General features: G+C 30.5%; 1 protein-coding gene and 1 long non-coding RNA gene across 4 annotated transcripts in view; one reads left to right on the top strand and one right to left on the bottom strand.

Moving 5' to 3' along the window:
* LOC127282118 (homeobox protein homothorax) overlaps positions 1-23747 on the top strand; it is a 388123-nt gene that overhangs the window by 7424 nt on the left and 356952 nt on the right. For all 3 annotated transcript variants that reach the window (XM_051306201.1, XM_051306200.1, XM_051306202.1), the window contains exons 2-3: positions 2355-2611; positions 10324-10465. In XM_051306201.1, the coding sequence (XP_051162158.1) occupies positions 2355-2611; positions 10324-10465 (399 nt within the window). The remainder of the gene's footprint in view (positions 1-2354; positions 2612-10323; positions 10466-23747) is intronic.
* LOC127282120 (uncharacterized) lies at positions 11662-12451 on the bottom strand. Its single transcript, XR_007843145.1, has 2 exons — positions 12158-12451; positions 11662-11829 (listed from the first exon to the last, which is right to left on the bottom strand). It is a non-coding gene; the product is annotated as an uncharacterized LOC127282120 (long non-coding RNA).

Raw genomic sequence — 23747 nt, 5'->3', positions numbered from 1 at the left:
TCACAGTTTATCTTGATGTTAATAGTTAATTTAATCTCAATTTTTTTATTTTCTGTCGAGTTTAAAATTTATTAATTCACTAATTTGATAATCGTTAGGTTTTCTCGTAAGTAAGGGTGATTAATAGCAACGGTAAGAAATCACACGTCGTCAAATGATTTTTGCCAAACACAGAAGTATGGTGTACGTAAATTATATACTAGCATAATTTATGTTGGTCATTTGTCATTGAAAATGTAAGAAAAAAACTGACGTCTCTCTGAGCGATTGAAATATAGTGCGACCTGTAACAGATTTTCACATCAGAATCGAATACCTCACATACTCGATATCTTACTTTTTTTTATTAATCTTTTCAGAGTAATTTCTGCTCATTTAAACTGGTAATAATTTTTTATTGGTATACTTACCAATTACTTGTATTGTATCTGTATTTATTTTCTCTTGTATACTATGTACATAGTTTTTACATCTTGAAATCCCTTAGATTATTATAAATCATTTTAAACTTACCAATTACTTTACAATGATAAGTTTTAATTTTCCTTCAAATTTGCCTATATATTATTTGATCTAAAAAATTTGTTTTTTAATAAGATAATTCTTTGACCATATATGTAGCACAATGTTCTAGTCTAAAAATTTAAAACCGACTATAAAAAAATCTGTAAAATGCATTTTACATAAAAGTCGAGAAAAACCCTTTACGTTCATTAAAATCTTATGACATTAAGAAAATCGTATAAAAACAATAATCCCGGTAGGACAAACTCTGCAAATCTAAAAAGCTAACTATACGTTCGATATAATAAAAGTTGGTATAACGAGCTGATAGATTCTCTCTGTTATGATCTAAAACATGTTTACGTTTATTTCCTCTAACCTACTTTTCATTGATCGACAGTTTGTTCTCTTTTGACAAATATCACAATTTTTCTGTGTACACGTAACCAGTATTTGTTATTTTACAATTAAGTACATTTTAAATCAAAATTTGAAAAAAAAAACTATGAAACTAGTGTTTCTCAAGTTATTCAAAAAACAAAAAGTTTACTAAAATTTCTAAGGTACATCCAGTCTCAACAATAATTAATGAATAACGCAATTATCCACATAAATTTTCCGAATTCTTTCTTTAAAAAGTCTATTTTTTGTAAAAAAAAAGTTTAAGTTATACCTACAATACATAAATAAAATGTTTGTATTTATATTATTTGTCATTTAACATAAATTATTAAATATAAAGATTATAAATAATTCATCGATTAGTGAAAAGATGGAAACAAATATTTTCATTGAAATTTTTGATTTTATTCTTTTTCTTGAAAAAAGTTATCAACTATCTATACTTGAAATATTCATCTCGATTGCAACGGTGATAACTTTATAGCATGACTTGATGATTCATTATCATACCTTTTTGAAAAAAATCGCATCTTACAATTGCCAGATAAATGGCAAGAGAAAGAAATGAGTTTCTATCGATCACAAGATTGAATATCGACTATCGACCAAGACGGATTCATCAGCATCAGGTGATGAGTTCAGGGCCGCAGAAAAAAGATCTTCTACGAATGTATTTTCTAATTTACATATTTGAATAAAGAACTTTAAAAGCATCAATCTCATAAAATATATACATATATTCAAATATATTATTTCAAAAAAAACATTTAAAGAATTTAAGAATATCATTACAAATCTTCCTATTTGGAGGCGTTAATTATAGGTTTAGAAGAAGTAGACTTTAGAAGAATTAAAATAGATTCCAAGAGATTATGCTATAGGGCCTAAATTTCGACTCGGGACGGCATTTGTGAATTTTAAAATACCTTTTTTTGTTTTTGATAAGAAAAAAATGTCTAAGTGCGGCAAGATTCGTAAAATAGAGGCTTGGTATACTTACGGCGCTATATGGAAAATTATCGATAATTATTAGCGTCACGCAATTATCCAATTTTTCATTTCTCCATCCGCTCGGAAGCGCTTTATGCAAATAGAAAAGAATGACAGCAGAAAGAACCGGTATTGAGTATATTATGTCAATAACCAATAGTTTTATCGCACGCGTGTTTTTACAACAAAATTACTGGGTATTGCGACTTTACATCCCGTCAGCCAGTAATTGAAAGTGACAGTTGATTTGGTCTACCTGTCATCATTCTTCTTTACTTTTTTGTTATCTGTTTCAAGCTAAAATGACCCATTTCTTAGAGCAAAACCGTTTCAGATATAGTTTTCATCGAAAGATTTTCGATAGTTTAAGAATGTTAATTTTGTCGAGTTGGAATATGTATATTACAACAAAAGAAAAGAGAAATGAGTTAAAAATAAAATTGGAATAATTTTTTTAGTATGACGATGGCCTGCACGGGGGCTATCTCGAAGGGGGTGGCGGTGGGGGTGGGACAGGCCTTTATCACCCAGATCCACATGCCAGTGCCCGAGGTGTTCCAGGACTTCACCACAGTTCACATCTGGGAGCAATAGGACCAGCCCACCCCCAGTATCCACCTCCCCCACCCCAACCACCTCACAATGTACTGGCGGCAGTTGCATCATCGGCGGCGATTCCGGATGTCCACAAACGAGACAAAGACGCTATTTATGGGTAAGTTTTCACATGAAAACTAAATATTTATTAAAAATATTTCTAGTGATTTTATATAATACTTGTGTATAAAGTTGGTGATTGCATTTTTTTCAAAACATTATATTTGTTTAATTCGATCACTTAACTTTAGAGGTGTTGTTGCAACTTTACACACTTGCATTGTAAATAATTATTACTTTATATTAATAATTTCCTTGTTCGAACGAAGCAAATGCGAACAAACAAAAGAGCACAACCTAACTGGACTGTCGTCTTCAGTCATTTTTTGTCAAAAAGTAATAAATACTCAAATATTCATTAACATAATAATTAAGCAATAATTAAATATTTGATTTTGAGTTAGAAATCGCTGTTCGCATTCCTTAACTTTTTTACAATTTGCCATGATTTATCGCGGTAAAAGATGTTCCAATTTCTGATGTATCCTGAGAACGGAAGCTGATTATTTTCGCAGCAAACCTGTAATTTGTCCACTCGTCGTGTGCCCGGGCGGAGATTTTAACTTTCCTGGAACGCCTGGATACAATTTAAGCTCCTTCGCATTCTTTATGATCAGGTTTCTTTCCGTACACGCGACTGCTATACATTTTCAACTAATATAAAATCATATCTGGCACGAACAATAAAATAATTTGAAAATCGAAAAAATCTCAGTATCAATAATCTCTTTATTAATGAAAAAAATATATTTCAGGGATTGCTGTATTAAATCTTGATTAATTTTTATTAACAAATCACTGAAGAGGACACCAACGTTGGTGTCGAAACGTTTGATTTGTTAATAAAAATAAATCAAGATTTAATCCAGAAATTCCTGAAAAATATTTTTTTCATTATTAATTATGGTCTGGATGATAACTTAACCTACAATAATCTCTTTCTTAAATTAGACTTATTGTGAGTTAATATTTATTTATTGCATTAACATGCCAGTACTATAATGTTAGTATGATATAAGAATTTGAAAAATACTGATGCAAAGTATATTTTACAAGCTCTTAGCTTTTATCAGGGACGCATAATATATATAATTCAAGTGGACACATCTTGTTATAATGTTATCGGTTTGAATAAAGGAAGAGAAATGCAAAAGGTAGTTGTGAAAATCGTCCCCTTCACTTTCTCGGATTTTCTTTATCAACAGAATTTGTCTCTCCAAGACCCTAAATTGAAACCGAGCGATAATTTATTGATAAGCGACCTCAGTGTGACGCACAACTAGATGTAACTGCTTTCGACTAACCTATCTTTTAGGCGCCAAGATTGGATTACTCACCTCATTCAAAGACATCACTTTATAAATAACTCTTCTCAGCTTTTTATTTAATATTTTCACACACTTTTCTTTATTTAACACCTTTCATCATTCTTAATCCATACACACAGATTTAATGAATCATCAACAAACATAATTCTTTTACTCAAAAAATATTCAAATAGAACATTTTATAGTTATGCAACACTTTTCACTCTTCGTTGATTATATTTGTAATTTTCACATGAATTTAAAGTTCATCATACAGAAAAATTACTCTAATAGCTGAGCTTTAATTTAATTTATGAATATTCTTTTTCGAGTTAAAGTTACCTGGTAAAATTCAAAAGCTATTTTTATAAAGTAGTTCATTTTTTAAAGCCTAACGAGTCTTAATGTATTATTCTTAAAATTTACGGTAAAAGAGTCAGGAAAAGGGGGCTAAGAAACGGAAACCACAAAACCACAGGTTCTAAGAACAATGTTCAACAGGCCATCGTATATCATATCATTACCTTTGCGGTTCACGTCAACCCAACACCTAAGTCCTTCATCAGTCATTTGTCACCTCTACATGCACTTTTGTCAAAGCCTGCCCCTTCATCTTCCAACTTATATTTGCTCGTTTTAATGTCGCACCATAAACAATACAAAGTAACATCATACTCCTGATGAAACTTTAAAAGAAACGAGATATTTCTAGAAACTATATCAATTTACATATACCTATATACTTTGTAACGAAAATAATTTATTTGCAAAAAACGTTTTTTCTAATTTCTAAAAATTCAATAACTTTAGATAGAATATCAGTAGAATGTTCGCTAATAGCTCAAAAGATACGTCTTAAAAATTCTACAAAATTAAAGAAAAATATTTATAGTTGCACACGGAGAGAAATAGATGGTACGGGGTACTATCTAGATAGTACCAGGTACCATATTTCATCTTACATATACGGACAGCAATCTAGATTCTATCAGTTACTATCCAGATTATACGGAGTAACATCTTGATTGTAGTGGGTAACATAACCATACTTTTTGTAACATCTTTGATAGTACCGAGTAGCATAATGATAGTACCGGATAACATCTACTTTTTACCATCTTAAGATCATAAGTTCTTACCATCTATTTCTCTCCGTGTGTCCTAACGTTTTTTAAACTTATGGACAAAAAACGATTTTTCAAAAATTTTAAAATTCAAAAAAATAATAGTTAATCTTTATTAATATGGCTCAAAGTATTCTCATTATTTGTCCGCCAGTGAGACCTACAATTTAAAAAAAATTTATCTCTTTAGCTCTTATATAGTATCCGAGATATTTATAAAAATATAGAAAATATCGAGTTCGAAAAATTTCGGTATTACAATGCTTTCTCTATGAGGAAGCAATAAAAAGAAGGAGACTATAATTTTATGTTGAGTTGATTGATTGATTTTTATTGATAAAAGCGACAAAATATTCCATTCACGCCTTAGTAAAAGTACTTGACTTTCTTCTTCTTCTTCTTCTTCTTCATTGTTTTCATGGCAGAAATACAATTATTATTAGTTAAAAATAACTTGTACATGCGTGTAAAATTCAGTTGGGGAAACTGAGGACAGTTAATACAAATAGAATAATATGTATCTCCACAACAGTAATTCAAAAAAGAGGGGATGGTCCAAGAGAGGAAATAACCATCTTCCATGCGCGAACTTGCTGGCTATTCCTTCGGATACTTTATAGGCAGATAAATGGGCATATATTGTTTCTTCGACGTCAACGATATTGAAGTACAGTTTTGGGTTAAATTGTACAAAATGTACAATTCAAATTTGATATGAAACCAAAAACCGAATAACCAAAGTACTATAAAATATATTTCACCATTTTAAACATGCAATCAAGATCTAAACAGTTGTACTTCCAATTACATTCTACAGGAACGCTATAATCACTATAAGTTATTGCGTTTCGAATAATGCCACGTCAAATTTCTAGGCACACGAAAAAAGAGGAATAATCTTTTAATTTCGAGGAAATCATTTTAAGGATATATAGTTCCGAAAGCGTCACACCTCCGATCTTAATGAAACTTGGTATACTAACGTATTTTTGTGCCCTGATTACGAAAATAATAGTGAAAATTGGCGCAAATGTGATTATCACGGTAAAAACCATAAAAAACACCACAAAATCATGGTTTTTTGCGATTATTTCGTAAAAAACGCAAAATTTCGAAAAATGTTTCAAATAAAAGTTGTTGGTCTAAAAAAAATCACATATTTTATGTTCTATGCATTTTTTACCAAAAGTGCCAAGCATACATATAGAAATGACTATCGCTAATAAGATATATTATAATACTGAAGGTGACCGTATATGTATATAAATTAAGTGTACCATATACAAATAATGAATGTCAATGAAAGTAAATGATGTTTTATGGTTTTTGGAAATTATCTCGCAAATTACGACTTTTGGTAAAAAATGCATAAAACATAAAATGTGTATTTTTTGAGACCTACAACTTTTATTTGAAACATGTTTCGTATTTTAGCGTTTTTTACGAAATAATCGCAAAAAACTATGATTTTGTGGTGTTTTTTTATGGTTTTTACCATGATAATCACATTTGCGCCAATTTTCACTATCATTTTCGTAATCAGGGCACAAAAATACGTTAGCATACCAAGTTTCATTAAGATCGGAGGTGAGACGCTTTCGGAACTTCACCCGAATTAACAATGCACACGATTAGGCAAAAATTGTCATTATTTTGAAATTAAAAAAATATTTACCATCATACATATAGCGCAAATTTGAACATATACCCCTTGACTGAAGTTCACACAGTTTCTTGCTGACGATTGCTGGTGCCGCTGGCTACGTCAATTTGTCAAAATTCGTTCCGAATCGTTTTATGTCCGCTACGCTGCGAATCTCGACCGGCTACCTTGCGCACACAATGCACTACTCTTTCTCCTACGGAAAAGGCAAGGGAAAAGGGTTAAGATAAAAAAGAGTCGACTATAGTAGATTAAATTTCCAGCTTTCATGTAATTAGGTTAATTGCGCACTCAATTCCTTTTTTTTAAATGTCAAAACGTAATATTAATTAAGTTTTCATAATTATTTTTGAAAGAAATATAAGAAAAAAATAAAGAGTTTGAGAAAATACTTTCGAATGTCAAAATCAATTAATGTGATATATTTTCCACAATAATGAGCTTGGTACAAACTTACAGTACACCAAGTACCTTAATTTGACAGGAGAGTGAAGTTATTTCGACATTATAAAAATTACTTTACACGAAAATTTGGAAAATTTCAAACACTTCTAAAGCCGCATTACGGAACATTGTACTTAAGTAACAACCAATGAGTTGAAAGTCACAAAACTAAAACAAAAAAACAATATCATGCCATAGAACTTTAATAACAAATTTTCGGTTCACTTAATTATTCCTTGGAATCTAAGCTTTACATGGATTCCAAAAACAATAAAAAAATGTTGCTGGGTTTTCGAGTATTTAAAAAAATACTCGATATCAATCAAATAATGCACGGCAAAAAATCTACTGTCGTTCGTATTTGCCGAAACACCAGGACCGAAACAGAAAGTTAACGAGTAGGCATTAACATGGGCACTATTTTTAACATTATTCATACCTTTTTTTAACCCTCCGTCACTCGAACGGAGAGAGAATCCCTCACCCATTTGCTTTTTTCATATATTTCTCTTAAATCACATAAAATTATCATTCTATAATTTCAGTACCTTTCACAGCACTCTTCTTTTATACATTAAAACAGTTTTCACGTTTTTACTTAGTGTTATTTTTATTTTATTGGATTTAAAGTCAACAAATGTCACGATTTGGTGAGGGATTCTCTTATCGTGCGACCAACCGCGTATAGTTGATTTTACTTGTTTGTAAATGTAGTAGTGAGGCGGCGTTGCCAACTTGTCATACATGTGAGAATTCAATTTCAAATTTTCCGCGCTTATTTGAATGATACGGCAACACTGCACTCACTTACATGGGTTTTAATATTTCGCTTACTTTTTAATTCTTTTGAATTCCATAATACTCTGAAGCAAGTACGTTTAAAATCAAATATCTACAGTATACAGTTGATACAGCTATGCGGAACAGTTGTTTAGCTCCGGCATTGAGAATCGTAAGTTCAAATCTTCGGAAAGTTAAATTTTTTTCTGCACAAAATTTTAAAACGGAATTGAAAAGAATTCAACTGGCATTATTTTCGACTGCCCAAGATGAATACAAAAGAATTGGACAGAAACGGAATTCAGGAGAATTGAAAATTTTCAATTCCTCACTTTTTACTAGGGTATAACAGGAAAAATATTATAGATATTGTAATAAGTTAATTATATATAGAAAACGACAATCAATTTTTTCCGTGCACTTACAATTTCCTCCGGTAGTGTATTAAAAAATAATATATCCACAATTTTGAAAATTTTCTAAAGGCCATAAATTTTGAGAAATTGACGATGTCACAACTCACCTCGGTACCCCCTATGTACTAAACCACTTCTTTCCGTGTGTTAATTCGTTCGTACTGCGAATGAAGCCCATTCTATCACTATTGACAAATCCGGAACACCAAACTCAACAGCATTTTTGTTTAAACGCTTCACGCTGAATTTCGTTTCTTGTATCTCGTTGGTCTAAACTAATTGCGTCCTCGTAACACTAATAGTGTTTGACAAAAAGCCTTGTAATAAAGCGGCTACTGACGGCTTTTTTCAAATTTCAGTTTCTTCTAAACTTCATCGATTAGTAGAAGTCACGCAAGACTTGCGGTTTCATTCTTGCAATTTTAGTACACTGTGCTTCGACAAAACGAAACCATTCATTTAGGAAAATAACATAAGAAGAATGCGTTTCAAAGAAAAAGAGCCGAAATTTCAAACCCTGTGTCTTTCTAATTTGAAAACATTGAATATATATAATTTTGAAGTTTGGACTGAATGTCGCTCCACAATAGATTTTCACCTCTTTATTATTATTTTACTTAATTGTTTCAATTTAAATGAATGCGATATCAATATAGGGTCAGTTGGGGTAAATGGGGACAAAATCGCTATTTTTCACAAATTACGTATGTTTCTTCCTTTAAAAGGTAATATTTGCGGGTTTATTTTTTTAAGTTGTTATTTACGTTCTCAGGATTAATTTTATGCAGCAGAAAAAAATTTAGATAAGCTTTAAACGCATGAAACTGACTGTCCTCATTTACCCCAAAATTTAGAAAATTTCATAAAATTCGGGGTAAATGGGGACAAAAGTTTCCTTAAGTATATTACTGTATTAAGGGATGAAATAACTTGAAAAAAAATTTGTAGTAGATATATAATAGTTGAACAAATTGAAATTTTTTTATTTTTTTTTATTTCAGTATTTTGTCTCGCATTTAAAAAAAACAGAATTAAAAATCATACCAAGTCTCTATTTACCCCAAAAATTTGAAAACTTAGGGTAAATGGGGACAGCTTGTCATTATTAACCAAATTGATAAAAATCAAAAATTCAAGTGAATTTCTGTTATAGGAGTCATAAGGAATAAGAAAAAAATTTGGTATGATTTTTAATTCTGTTTTTTTTCAAATGCGAAACAAAATACTGAAACAGTTTGACTTTGATTTTCAAGTTTTTATGCATTGAGCGATAACTTTTTTTATCTTGCTGCCAATTGTCAAGATAAAAGCTTGGCAATACTCAAAACCTCTTGCAGGTGACCTGAGGTTAAAATATTGACGTTGAACTTAATTTTAAAACTGTAAATTAAGCTCCAAAACCTCTTGTCCTCATTTAGCCCAACTGACCCTATCAAACTATAATTTATAACTTATTGAATTAAACAAAATAAGTTTTGGTACATTTACATAATTATAATGTTAATTGAAATCGACATTGCCGACGTTATTCAAAAATTTTTATGTTCAAAATTAGAAAATATCATAATACATATAAATATATTATTAAAATAAAATGCTTTTACTTGTAAATTACAGTTTATGTAAAGAAATTACTTTTTGTTTTAATCAAACTGAAAATTTGTTTACGTTGAGCGGACGACTGTGTGCTCCATGTTTAATTTGTTGTTCTTTACAAGAAGATAATTACATAATTATACTGATAAGTTGTTCAATTTTGTGGGAATTTATACATTTAAAGTAGATCCAGAAACAACCAGAAGCTTTTATTAGGTAGTTGAGATTATAATTTACAAAAAAACTTTTACTTCTAGTTTTAATTATAGAAATAAAATTTATATTTTCATATATGTAATTCATTTATATAATAATTATTTTATGCAATTGTCAGGTTGACATATACATTGTTATATGTATATGTGAATACATATATGCAAGCTAGACTATTTAGAAATGAAAATTATTTTAAAATTATTATCTAATATTTTTTGTTACAGGCACCCTTTGTTTCCATTGCTCGCCCTAATTTTCGAAAAATGTGAGTTGGCAACGTGCACGCCTCGGGAACCAGGAGTCGCGGGTGGTGACGTGTGTTCGTCTGAAAGTTTTAACGAGGACATCGCCGTCTTCTCAAAGCAGGTACGTCATTCTCTCTAGATATAATTCTTATTTACATATTTTTCTTTTTTGTCGTTGATGATTTATTATCATTTGAGACATTAGACAAAAGGAGAAAATTAACAGAAAAGTAAAAGAGGATTAAGAAATCAGGATTTGTCGATAAGTTTCAAATCTCAGCCTATCGTTCGTTTTCGATGCTATAGTTATAGTGCCAAATTGTCATTTGCAGCTCATTCACTGAGATATGTTATTGCAACGTGTGTATAAAATATATCAATTTGCATCGCGTCCTAACAATACATTGAAGATAATTGTTATTCATCTTTTTTGCTTTTCAGGTTCTGCCTATTCTTTTTTCGTACGCACGTTTTTCTTCCATAAATAAAAATGACACAATTTTAACTTACCTTAAAGTACATATATTTTTTAGTTCCATGCACATTAACTGGTAAATGTTCTACTCATTTACCGCGTCGTTCTGGTGAAAGTTAAAAGTCAATGAAAATTTAAAGTAACTAAGGTTATGTTAAAATTAAAACATATGGGTACAAATTAATTTTTGAATATTTATGTATATTGGTAATTCTCCGCGTAGCATACAATTTAGTTATTGATATTATTAAAAATATTTTTTTATAATTTAACAAAAATTAAATTCTAATCTTCAAGGTTTTAATGAAAAAAACTTCCCTATGACGATTCTGTGATTCCCTATATATATGTAAAATTGACGCTTTAAAGGTGTAAAAACAAAATAATCAATTATGAAATTAGTTTCTGCCGTAATGAATCTATTTTGGGAAGTTAATTATTACTTCTGATAACTAAGTTTTGTTATGATTTTTATTATTATTATTATGTTATGTAATATTGCAATGACGGGTTGGCTCTTTAATTTACAGTTTAAAACTAATATTTAATTTTATAAATTAAAATGGCTATAGGCTTTTGTTTGTAAACACTAAAGTTACTTTTTCACGTTAAATTCATTACAATTTTTTTATTACACTAGCGCCATCTGTATTTGTGTGTAAGTATACTTGTCAGCAATGTCAGTGAACTTTCACATGTATTGCAATGAAGTGTGCGAACAATAAAGACGTATTTTGCGAGTCAGTGCTATACGCTCAACAAAAAACAATTAAGGGGGGAACACCAGTTGTAACTCAAAAAATAATGCTTTTTACAAGAATATTTTCCAAAAGAACAATGAATCTTTTTAAAGAATACTATTTATTAGTTAAAAGTACATGTAAAAAGCTGTAATTTAAAAGAAAAAAAAAATTTTTTTAACAAAAACTTTTGGAGATATGAGCCATTGAAGTGGCGCCTTAAGAAAAAAGGCGAATTGCGGTGACCAGCATTCTGCAAGTATACTTCGTCTGAAATACAAAAATGAAATTGATTTACATTTATTATAAGATTATCTAGTTCGTGATCGAAGGATTTAAAAAAAAAAAAAAATTTGACAAATTGGCGACCTGTCAAAGTCAAAAGTATGATTTTCGTTAAAAAAATACGGTCGATTTTCAGCTATATAAAAAAAAGTTTTGCATAAAAAAAAAAATCCTTCGATCACGAACTAGACTTATATGTGTAAATGAAGCACACTAAATTTTAAATAAATCGGTTTAATGGTATTCGAGTAATCGTGGTCACCGACTTGGAAAATGTCATTTTGAGAAAAACGCATTCAAAGTTTCAACTTACTTTTTTTTGTTCAGGAGAAATTTTGTTTCCAAGTTACAAAGAGTCATCGATTCCTGGACCATATAATAACTCTTCCGCAGTGGTTGCCGTTTCTAAATCATAGGAAAAGGCCATGTGTCGTTAGGGTCAGGTATGGCTGGCCACCTTGTATGAAGCCACGGGACGCGCCGCTGCAGTGTTCTGTATATCTCATTTATTTTTCACCGGATCAACTTTGAAATTTACAGACACATTTCTAAATATGTATACTTTAAGAAAATGCACAAAAAAAAATTCGATTTTTCGAAAGTTACAACTGGTGTTCCCCCCTTAAGTAAAGAAAAAATATGTCAAAGACAAAGTAAGTTGACTAAAATTGTTCATTAAGATGTTTTATATGAAAATGTGAATCGTAATTTGGTGTTTGTATCACGCGTTTATTTTGTGTGTGTTATGGCGTTAAACGACGCGTGAGTCAGGGTTGAGCAACACAAAAAATTTTGCAATTATAAAGCGTTCTTGCAATGGAAATTCATTGCATAATATAATAATAGCCAGAAGCATATATGCACGTCAAAGATTGTCAAAGACTGAATCGTCTGCTAGCTAGTTACTGTAGCGAATGCAGTGACACCTGCTTGATGGACTTATATTAATTTTTCATGACGGTATCCTAGTCCGCATCTTGGTAAATTCTAGACAGCCTACTGTACGAACTTGTGCAAAATTATCAAGTAAGCATTCTAGACAATAACTACACGGGAAAAAGAAAAACGTTGGATTAATACCGTTTTCCGATTGGTTCAACGGCAAGGAGCGCTGTATGCAGTGTCTGTTGGATCAACTTACTTGTAACAATAGATGGACAGTAGGTTCAACAGTAAAAGTCTGTTGAATCAATGCCGAAATCGTGACAGGGCCCACTGACGTTGAACCAATCGGAAAACGGTATTAATCCAACGTTTCTCTTTTTCCCGTGTAGCTAAATTCTAGAAAGGCTACATATCTAAAGAAATAAAGGGAAAACTGTATAAAAACTTCTCATGAACTTTGAGGGACCATTGCAGTTATTTAAGAATAAATTTCCACGACAAACACTGTCTAGCTATAGGCTAACACTAGGACGGCCACGATAAATTTCTATACACGAGTGGTGGCAGCCAAATTTCAATACAATTTTAAAGTGCGTCCTCTATAGAAGGAAAATAATTTTTTAAGATAATACACTGAGAGACCTTTTGCACCGCATCAGGACTACGTGCGTGACTGCAGCGCCACTATAGGTTTTGGTGCGCTGCATTCTAAATTTTGTATCGTGACTGCCCAAAAATGAAAATGAACCTTTCGGCCGTCAATTTTTTGGACAGCTACGCTCCAAAAATTGTACGGCTGCAGACCAAAAACGTAGTTTCATAGCTGACTGCTAGAATGCTCCGCAGCCGTCTGTCGAAAGTCTGTTACGGTGCAAAAGGTCTCTCAGTGTAGCTTAATGTTTTTATTGTCCTAGATATACATAAAAACATGTTAAAAGATTTAACTTATTATATTTTGAATCTTTTGAGAAAAAAAAATTTAAAAATTTAAAAGACTCCTTACAAAATTTTGATTGAATCTGAAAGACAATCTGACTGCTTATAACTTGTGGATGATAAGGACAATAGTATTCTACGTTGCATAAAGGTCTCCAAAACTCTTTTACTCAAAAAAACCTTTTACAATAAATAAACAAGTAGTCCATTCATATTTCTCTATCTTACTACACTTTGATTTTTTTCGCAATTTAGATCATCAATTACATTATTTTGTAGTCCTCTTAAAGTGTGTCAACATGAAATATATTATAGACAAGTGTGGAATCTGTTTCTATAGGAATTTAATTTGCAGAATTCATTTCGACACTTGATACTTAATTCGGGATGGGTTCGGGTTAAACCACGTTAAGCAATCTAGTCAAAAAACAGGACCAAACTTTCGTCGTCACATCATAACCGTAACTATAATTAATATATATATATATATATATATCTACCTATATTACAAAAAGATATCGCCGCCAACGCCGCCGCCGCTGTTCCAAGACTCTGAATATAGCCGCAAGTCAAGAGAAGGGGGGGAGAAGAGAAGGGAGAGGGGGGGGGACTTGCGGCTATATTCAGAGTCTTGAAACGATCTTAACCATTAAATTTAGGGTGGGGGGAGGGGAAAAGGAGGGGAAGAGAGGAGGGGGGATGGGGGTTGGCGCGCGAAGCCGCTGTTCCAAGACTCTGAATATAGCCGCAAGTCAAGAGAAGGGGGGGTAGAAGAGAAGGGAGAGGGGGACTTGCGGCTATATTCAGAGTCTTGAAACGAACATAACCTTTAAATTTAGGGTGGTGGTGGGGAAAAGGAGGGGAAGAGAGGATGGGGGTTGGCGCGCGAAGCGCGCAGGGGGCATAGCCCCCTAGTATATATATATATATATATATATATATATATACTAACAGTTTTCTAAACTTTGGTAGGAATCTTTAAAAAAATTTAAACTTATATATTCTACATTGCTTAATAACTTGTCACGATACGAAAAATTATTTTGATATGATGAAATGTTTATAGAAGTTTTTAAAATAGAAATATAAAAAATATTTCTTCTATTTTTTTAAAGGAAACAAAATTTTAAGTAGATTAAGCCCTAAATGAAGCAGTTTTGTTAATCTTTTAACCACACTCTAAATCTGAATTAGTGAAAATTTCACTGAATTCAAATCAGTGGCTCAGTTTTCTTTAATTCACAAGTGGAATTTCACTGAGAATCCGTTGTTTTTTACTGATTTCTAGTGAAATTCCACTGGTGAATTAAAGAAAGCTGAGTTACTGATTTGAATTCAGTGAATTTTTCACTGATTCAGATTTAGAGTGCACATATTTGAAAAACGTTTAATTTCATGAATGTTTATTTTTAATTTATGTCATTTTCTGTAATATTGAATGTATTCACTATCATTTTCCAGTGAGCAAAAAGCCATGTTCGTTCTAAAAACGCTTTAAGGACGTTTCTAAAACGTTTCATGTTCGCCAAATAATGTTATAAAACATTTTAAGAACATGGATGTTCAAATAATGTTCTAGAACATTTTTTGGCTGACATGAAACCTTCTAAAAACGTTTTTGGAATATTAACATAGTTTTTTGCCCACTGGGTTTTGTAGAAGCAAACAATAAAAATGTTTCTCTAAAAGATAAAAGTTATAAAAAATATGTTATAAATGCTTTAAACAATAGAATACATATATAATGAAAGAAATCGAAAATTATTTTAATTGCATAAGAAATTGACTTTGAAATAAATTTAAGAATAATAAAGTTTAATTATTTACGCAAAATAGTTTATAAATTTTAACAAAAGAAAAAACATTTAAAATCTAACGTTTTCCAAATATTAGTTATTAAAATGTTATTGTTTATATATTTCTTTCAAGTAAAGATACATTATTACATTAATATTAACAGGTATCATTCACATATTACGTGATATAATTTTTTTAGGTAATTTATACCCCTTCTCCCCTACGTGTTACTTTTTCCTATGTTTGCACATTAAGTTAAAATAGAGAGTGATACTTTGACTAACCCCCTACCACCCCTAAAGATATATCACGTAATATTTGAATAGCCCCACACGATGGCAGGAAGTTACATATGAAAATCTTCTAGACAGTTTGGAATTTTTCTTCTTTTAATACATGTATATAGGTACATTTGTTTGATATTTTAATATTTTCGTTCTTGTACGACCAGACTAAGCAAAAAATAACCTGGAGGAATGACAATCCAACAATGTGGTGTAGTAATATTTATGTATGTATGTGTGTGTATTCAAGTATTTATAGTATAGAGAAAACTTTTAGGTCCTCATTTTCAGATTTTCGATTCCATTTCGTCAGGGTATACCCGCACACACTTCAAGGACACATTTGTAATCCGAGCCACGGCCCCATGCCGCGAAACAATTTGGGACCTTTTAAGACGCACCATTTCACCGTCTACATTCCACTAGGCACCCGTAAGCGTATATTCTTCGAGGCCTCTCGCGAGAAAGATTGATTCATCGCGCAAAACTTGCCTCTTGGATTCGAATTAGGAATCCAAGATTTAAAAAAACCGAGAAGAAATATTCTTGGAGCATTCTAAAATCTCTCTCAAGCCAAAAGAAAGTAAAAAAAAAACATTTAGGATTTTATGATGTCAAGAATTTACTGTTTCTAATAGATGTTGGGTATATAGATATTTTTCATAACACGAAAAATCACGTTGACCAAAATATTATAATCATTAATCTTTTTATTATCTCTGATATTTATTAAAGTAAGAAATAATTTTTAACGAAATTATTCTAATATTTTATTAAAGAGATAAAAATGAAAAACTTTTGAGTAAGCATTTTTTCTAATAACTATGATTTTTTCATTATCTACTAATAATTGTTAGTTTGCTTTGTCTTGCGTAGAGCAAGCATCTTTATCCCACGTGAGGAGCTTACCTTATCGCTATCTTGTTATAGCTTCTCTTTAACACAGCTACCGTGTTACTGGAGCGTCCTAAATTCATATTTGACTTGTAAACAAATTTTTCCGAAGTACTTATCGAGAATGAAAATATTACGTTCCAGTGATAAGCAGCTAATTTTATAAGATTGTATATACATACATGACTGTTGGAATGATGTCTCTTTGTTTCAGAATGATTTCTTAAATCACGATGTTAAGTTTTAAACAATTATAATAATTAACTATGAGTCTACGTTAAGGAAAACTTAAACAACTGATAATTCAAAAAACCAAGTTCTTCATTTATTTTATATTTGAATATTAAAAGATAAATTCTTTTTAAAAAATTGAAACTTTTCAAGAAAAGAATTAGTATTCCTTCAATAAACTATCTCTAATGTTAATGTTGATTTCATACAAAACGCACAGATTTCAATTTACTATATACTTTTTAAGTATCTGTAGTGATATGCATCATTATATTCTCAATGAAAATTATTTGTACATGCCTACATAAATAAAAATGGACATCAACTTGGTGATATGGTATAATCGTAGCAATTTAGTTTATTTCAATTTTATCCTGTTCATGGATTTCTATCTTAAATCTTTAGTAGTCTTTATGCAAAAGAAAAATTCTTTATTGGTTTAGGAAATAGTCTCTCTATAAATTCTTACATATATTAAAAATAAGTAAATAACGTTTAATTAAAGTGTAATATAGAGAAATTCTGTTTCTGGATCAATATAAAGAATGCCCAGAAAGTTAAAAGGTTGACGTCGATGAATGGAATACAAAAGGGTTGTTAGATAAGCAGGTGACAATCCTCTTGTGGCCATTTTCGAACCATTAGACCCCATGAATTCTTTTTCCTTTTCTGTTTTTTTAGAGAGAGGCGTGGTAGGACTTAAATGACAAAAGGATTATATTATTCACTGCTTATTGTGCATGATCTTGCCACATTATAATATTAATCTTAATTTCATTTTTTCGCACTTTCATAAATCTTTTATCTCAATTTGCTATACATATTTTGATAACGTTAATTAATTTTTTATTTAATCAACGTGCACAAAAAATATGTATTCAAAATATTGAAAGTAAACGTGCTGATTGTCACATTTTATATAATGCGCAGATTTTTAGAGTCTGAATGGGGGAAGTGTATAAAAATAAGAATGCTCGTTTTATGTCATGTTGTATAAATCGATCTTTTCCATGGGTCTTTCATTATCCCGTTGTGGGCCCTCCAAAATACCGCTGTGCGCTTTGCGATGCGGCACACGTGGTACCCTGCTGCGCATTGTTGTGCTCTTTTTTAAACCTAACCTCTAAACGAGACGCAGCCCATTTTTCGCTTATTCACGCCTCGTCAATTGGAACTGATTTCTATTATTTTTAATAATTTATCTTTTTTCATGAAAATATGTAGTTATTTATGATTTGCAGCACGAGTGGATAAAATTTTTTGCGACAATAAAACTTTAAAATAAATAGAAAGCTTGAATTAGAAAAATATGTATGAAAACTAACCCTCCTGTTTAATTAAACAGCCACATAAACGCCTAAAGTATCAGTGAATGTCATTTTGTTGGAAATACCATCAGTGTCCATTCAAATATATATTGCTGTTATGAGGAAATGTTGAGGCGCATAAATATAAATACATATCCTTCAAATCACAAATGGCATAAATCTCATTTGACCTAATTTCCATTTAACGTAATTAATAATTATCATAATACTCTTGAATCATAATTTTATAAGGCATAATATTTATCAAGAATAATTCCTATTGAACAGGTATTTTATTTGTTGGCCCCGCGTTCAGCGAATTTCCAGCTATTCCAGGGGCCAATGCAAACCTCGCCTTAAGACCTTTTGTCGCCGGCGGTTCAATTATTTTTAATAAAATTTATACTATTTAATAATTATTTAATAAGGAAAGTATTTTAAATAAATATTATATTAAAAAAAATTACAATGAGCACTGATTATGTCAGGTAAAAGTTATGACAAACAATAAATATATCACGTATGAATAAAAAGAAATAAAATTTTTTTAAAAAACACATTATATAAAATGAGAATTATGTTGAACACTATATAAACTTAAATACTACATAATATTTGTGACAACAAGAATTATGTAAAGTAAACATTATGCCAATTACAAAATTTGTTGCGTTAAAATTATACCAAATGAAAATTATTTTACTTAAAAATGATACCATTTGAAAATACTGTTAGGTGACATTTCTGCAGCACGTAAATTACGTTAAATGGAAATTAGGTCAAATGAGATTTATGACATATTTAAGATTTGGGGGATATTCATGCGTCTCGAAATGTTTTCGACTAGTTTACCTGTTGATCATAATCAAAGAAGTATATGCACATATTTATTGTAAAAATGTATCTATATGATATTCAACATTATATATATATATGTTAATTGTTAAAATATTAATTTAGTATTCAATATGTACTAAAAATTATATATACATTTCCTACAAAGCTATGTGTATACAGAAGCTACACGTGTCATGACTGTTTACCTTTTTCTCACAAACGTAATAATTGTTGGCCTTATCATCCAAGCTTCCTACACTTTGTTGACAGTGTCCCCTCTGCTTAGACTTTATCTCATTAACTATCGAAATAAAACTTCTGATAAGGAGCTTTGTTGAACTGGGCAAATGACTCTATGACTAACATTCATGTGATAAGGAAAGTTAATGTTCTAAATATTAAATGGATAAATTCTACATCATTATAGCAAAACAAAAAATGCAGATGGCTGTGCATAATACCTGTACGTTCACTTATGATCATAAAACGATAAAATATATTTTCATTTACCTGCGTAGGGTAACGCAAAGTGAAGTAGTTCCCGTTCATATAAAAATTTTCACATAAAATTGACCCAAATTGAATTTTCAATCAGTTGCATGAAAAAAATAGTTCTTAAATATTTCATTAACTTCTTGATGCAGTACGGAGTCATTCAAAAAGTAATACTTTTGTCTTATCATTTTTTAAAAAAAACCATATAATTGTCCGTATTTGATCCACTAATTTTCTTAATTCAAGAAAAGTTATTTCAAATTAATTAAATTTTCTTGCAGTTTCATGAACTATCAACTAAAGATTCGTGAAATGTGCAGTCTTTATAGGCCAAACAGTTTAATATTAACTATATTAAATAATAAATTGTTAAAAATTCTTTAACTCTTTTTAATATTTTTAGGATTGTTCTAAATTCTTTAAAGAATGATAAGTAAAATGTTATACATACTAGAAATGTACTCTATCCAAAAGTGAATGATTAGTTCCTTAGATAACTAATTATTTTCTGTAAATCCCTGTATGTCTTTTTAAGTGGTGCTCCAGTGTACTTTCTTATTATTATTGTAGAGACCATTTAAGTATATACATATATATACTTTGGTGGATGATCTAGACTGATTTCATTTTTTTATGAAAGTTTTATATTTGTAAACATTTAAAATGTTTTAATATAAAAATGCATAATAAATGAATATGTGATTTTTTATGTATACACCGCACTGAGAAAAATAATAATGTAATGTTAATAAAATAATTTGGTTGAGCACTTTTAGTTAAGATTACAAAAATTTAGTTGATATAACAGTAACGAAAGAAGCAATCAATCGAGAAATTTAGTTGGCTGTACCAAAAATTTTGTTCAAGCTTTTGCGTCTGTTAACTGAATAATTTGGTTCTCCAAACCAAATCGTCTGAATGTTCAATTGCGCATGCGCTGTTCTCGTAAATATGGCTTATTTCTCTGTTTACGGATATCACACGTTAATCATGCTTCGCTCTTCGTGTCGTCCAGTTTTATTCAAGTGTTTTCGGGATTTTTATGTGTTTCAGAAATTCGGTAAAAAAGTGTGTGTAGTGATGCATATCGAACAGAGAGAATAAAGCTTGTTAAAAGAACGGAAGTTTTTCTCCAGCCTGTATACTTTATGAAAATAATTTACACTCACATTGTCACTAGGATTCTTAGTGTAGTGGTCAGCGTTCTTGATTTGCGTTGCGTAGTCTGAGGGTTCGATCCCCAGCAGTGTTAGGTTTTTCCGCAATAGAAATTAATTTAAGTAGACATAGGGTGGTAGGTAATATAAAGCGAAAAGAATAAAAGAGGATAACAAAAGTGATAAAATTAAGTGAAAAATAAAAAATATAAGTGTGAGCCAAAAAATAATTTGGTTGAGAAAAGAAAAAAATTTTTTTCATTTAACTAAATTTTTTGTTTGCTTAAAAACAATAAGTTAGTTGTGCAAAACAAAAAATTCGGTAGACCGAACAAAATGATTCAACGAAAAAATTTAGTAGCCCGAACCAAACGGATTAGTTGCACATATATCAAATAAAAAATTTGGTTTGGAGAACCAAACTTCAGTAGATGATACCAAACAGTTTTCTCAGTGCGAAAAAAATGATGCTATAAAATTAACTATATTTCGTTAGTTAAATTTTTTTGAGTTCTATTAATCAAATTTAAAGTAGTGTGAATTAAATTTATGAAGTTAAATTTACCCATGTAAATGATTAAAAGTAAATTTGTTGATTTAACTACTGATACTTGGTAAATTTAACTATATCAACCTACTTAAAAATATATAATAAAATTAATCACTAAAGTTATGGTAAAAATGACCATGTTTGTCATTTCAAAGATGAATTGCATATAGTATCACTTGTCTTGCGCGTCGTAGGGACATCGTGTTGTGTTCAGTACTTAATTATCAAAGTAAAACATTAAAAAATATAACAGATGTAAGATTGTTGATCAGTTTGACTCAGTTGTAGTAAAATGAAAAAACATGTAAACATTGTAGCAAAACATTAAAACTCGAAGAATTGTTCTTAAAAATGAACAAGTCGTGCTTAGAAATCGTGCTTTCATTACGTGAAATGTTTTTAGTAAAAGAATATTTTAGGTGTACACGGTTTAAAGTCATTTTACGAAACCTAACCTTACTTTCTTTTGCTCTCTAAATCTGAATCAGTCATATTTTACTGTTTAGCAGTAGAAATCTACTAATTGCCATAGCGAGAATTGAGCAACTGACAATTAGTAGAAATTTACTGATTCAATTAGTAAAATATCAATTACTGATTGAATCAGTAATATAAATATACGGCGGCGGCCACAAAATCTACTGATTTAATAGTTAATTTTAAAGGTTATGTTATATACAAATTACTGATTTACATAAGTTATTTTCTATTGTTTGCATATTCACTAATTATATTAGTAAATTTCAAAAAATAACTGAAACTTTAGTTAAAATGAAAAGTACTGATTGAATTAGTAAAATTTCTACTGATTCAGATTTAGAGAGTGGGACATTGTGGAGTGTTTTACCTGGAAATACCTGAACCATAACTATAATATTTATTGTGACTTATTTTGAACAGGTTAGTTATACTTATTTTTGTGGGTAGCATTTATCAAGTTTTCACAAGGGAGTACCATGAAAGTTAGTTGAAATAACTAATTTTTTTGGTGACCAAAACTTAAAATTTATAAGTTAATTTTACCAACGAAACTGTATAATCACTCTAACGAACCCCTGCGCTTTGTAAAATTTTGGTGAACGGGTACCAATTTTTTTTTCGGTGTAATTTAAAATATTTTTTTGTAACTCTAACCTATAAAGTCGAATTATAGTTATAGTTCCAAAAATTCCCATGCGTTAAAAGATCACTGATATTAACGTTATTTGTAGTAATTTTATGTCTATATTGTACGAATGACGAGTGAACATAGTTTCCCGCTCTGCCATGCGAGATTCAACGACACTTTATCTCTCGGGAACATCCCAAACTATTTTAGTATGTTCAAGAGTGGTATTGGTATAAATTTTATGATATTAAAGTCGCAATGGTTGTTTTACTAAATGAGTAAGTAGATCAAAAGTTGAAGGTCGTTGGTCGGTTTTGCGATAAGATTTGTCGTTGCTGTTGGGTGCTTAATTTCCCGTTTCTGCATGGTTTACTAATATATATAAGTGTTGAGAAGCTTCATACCTCGCGATGCCCCGTTGGGATTTATTGGCGCAATTAGAATGCACCTCGGAGGCATTAAACCCTCGTAAAACGTTGGATCGCATTGACGCGACGGGCTGACTAATGCCCAGGACAGAGAGCACGCGTGCTACCTGCTTTCCAGTCTTAAAACTTTACAAAATATTTCTATCCATGAACGACAGAAAATGAACGAGCTTAGGGAAGACTTTTGCCAACCACCATTTTTAAAGTAGGTCGTAAAGTTCGTCGTTTAAGACCGACGAATGTACAGCTTCGAGACGTTCAACTTTATTGGACAGATTATGTTATAACGAGGCGTAAAATATCTTGTTCCATGCAAAAATTAAAATATAGGTCCGATGGGGTAATAACCTATCTCTGATGTGGCCCTTCTCAGAGAAACTGACTAGCACCCTACAAGACCGTTACGCTGTACCTAACCGATTCACTGAACGAAATTATTTTGTTCAATTAAATCCAATTATTTTCAAAATACTCATTTGGATCAAGTATTTTTTATTTGCGTCTTAAAATGATATATTTCATTCAAATAACTTCAGTTATGTATATTTAAACCAAATAAATTTTATTTAGATCGAGTAAATTTTATTGATTCAAATATAATAAACTGTTTAATTAAACGTTTTCAATGCTAATACATTTTTTCATGAAAACAAATAAAGAATATTTAGATGAAATAAATTATTGATTTTAACAAAAATAGTGTATTATTTCAAACAGTTAATTTATTTATTTCACTAAAATTTTCTCAAATAGGTTTGATAGCCTCTTAGAGTTAATGTAGAACGTGCAGGCGTATGCAGAAACAATTATGGAAAATATTTATTTTTATTATAAGATGATGCAGTTGTCACTCGTTTAATTTTTTTACCTTCTGAAACGTGACCTTTTTCTACATGAATCAAATCAGTATATAAAATATAAATTTGAATGAAGAAAGACATTTACTTGAGTTAAATAAATTTTTATTTAAGTAAAATTTCTATTTATTTTGATC

This window comes from Leptopilina boulardi, unplaced genomic scaffold (assembly GCF_019393585.1).
Source record: "Leptopilina boulardi isolate dan_hultmark-lab unplaced genomic scaffold, ZJU_Lbou_2.1 LbouV2_280, whole genome shotgun sequence".
Lineage (NCBI taxonomy): Eukaryota > Metazoa > Arthropoda > Insecta > Hymenoptera > Figitidae > Leptopilina > Leptopilina boulardi.
Note: the sequence above shows the minus strand (reverse complement) of the source record. Positions and strands in the feature narration are given on the sequence as shown.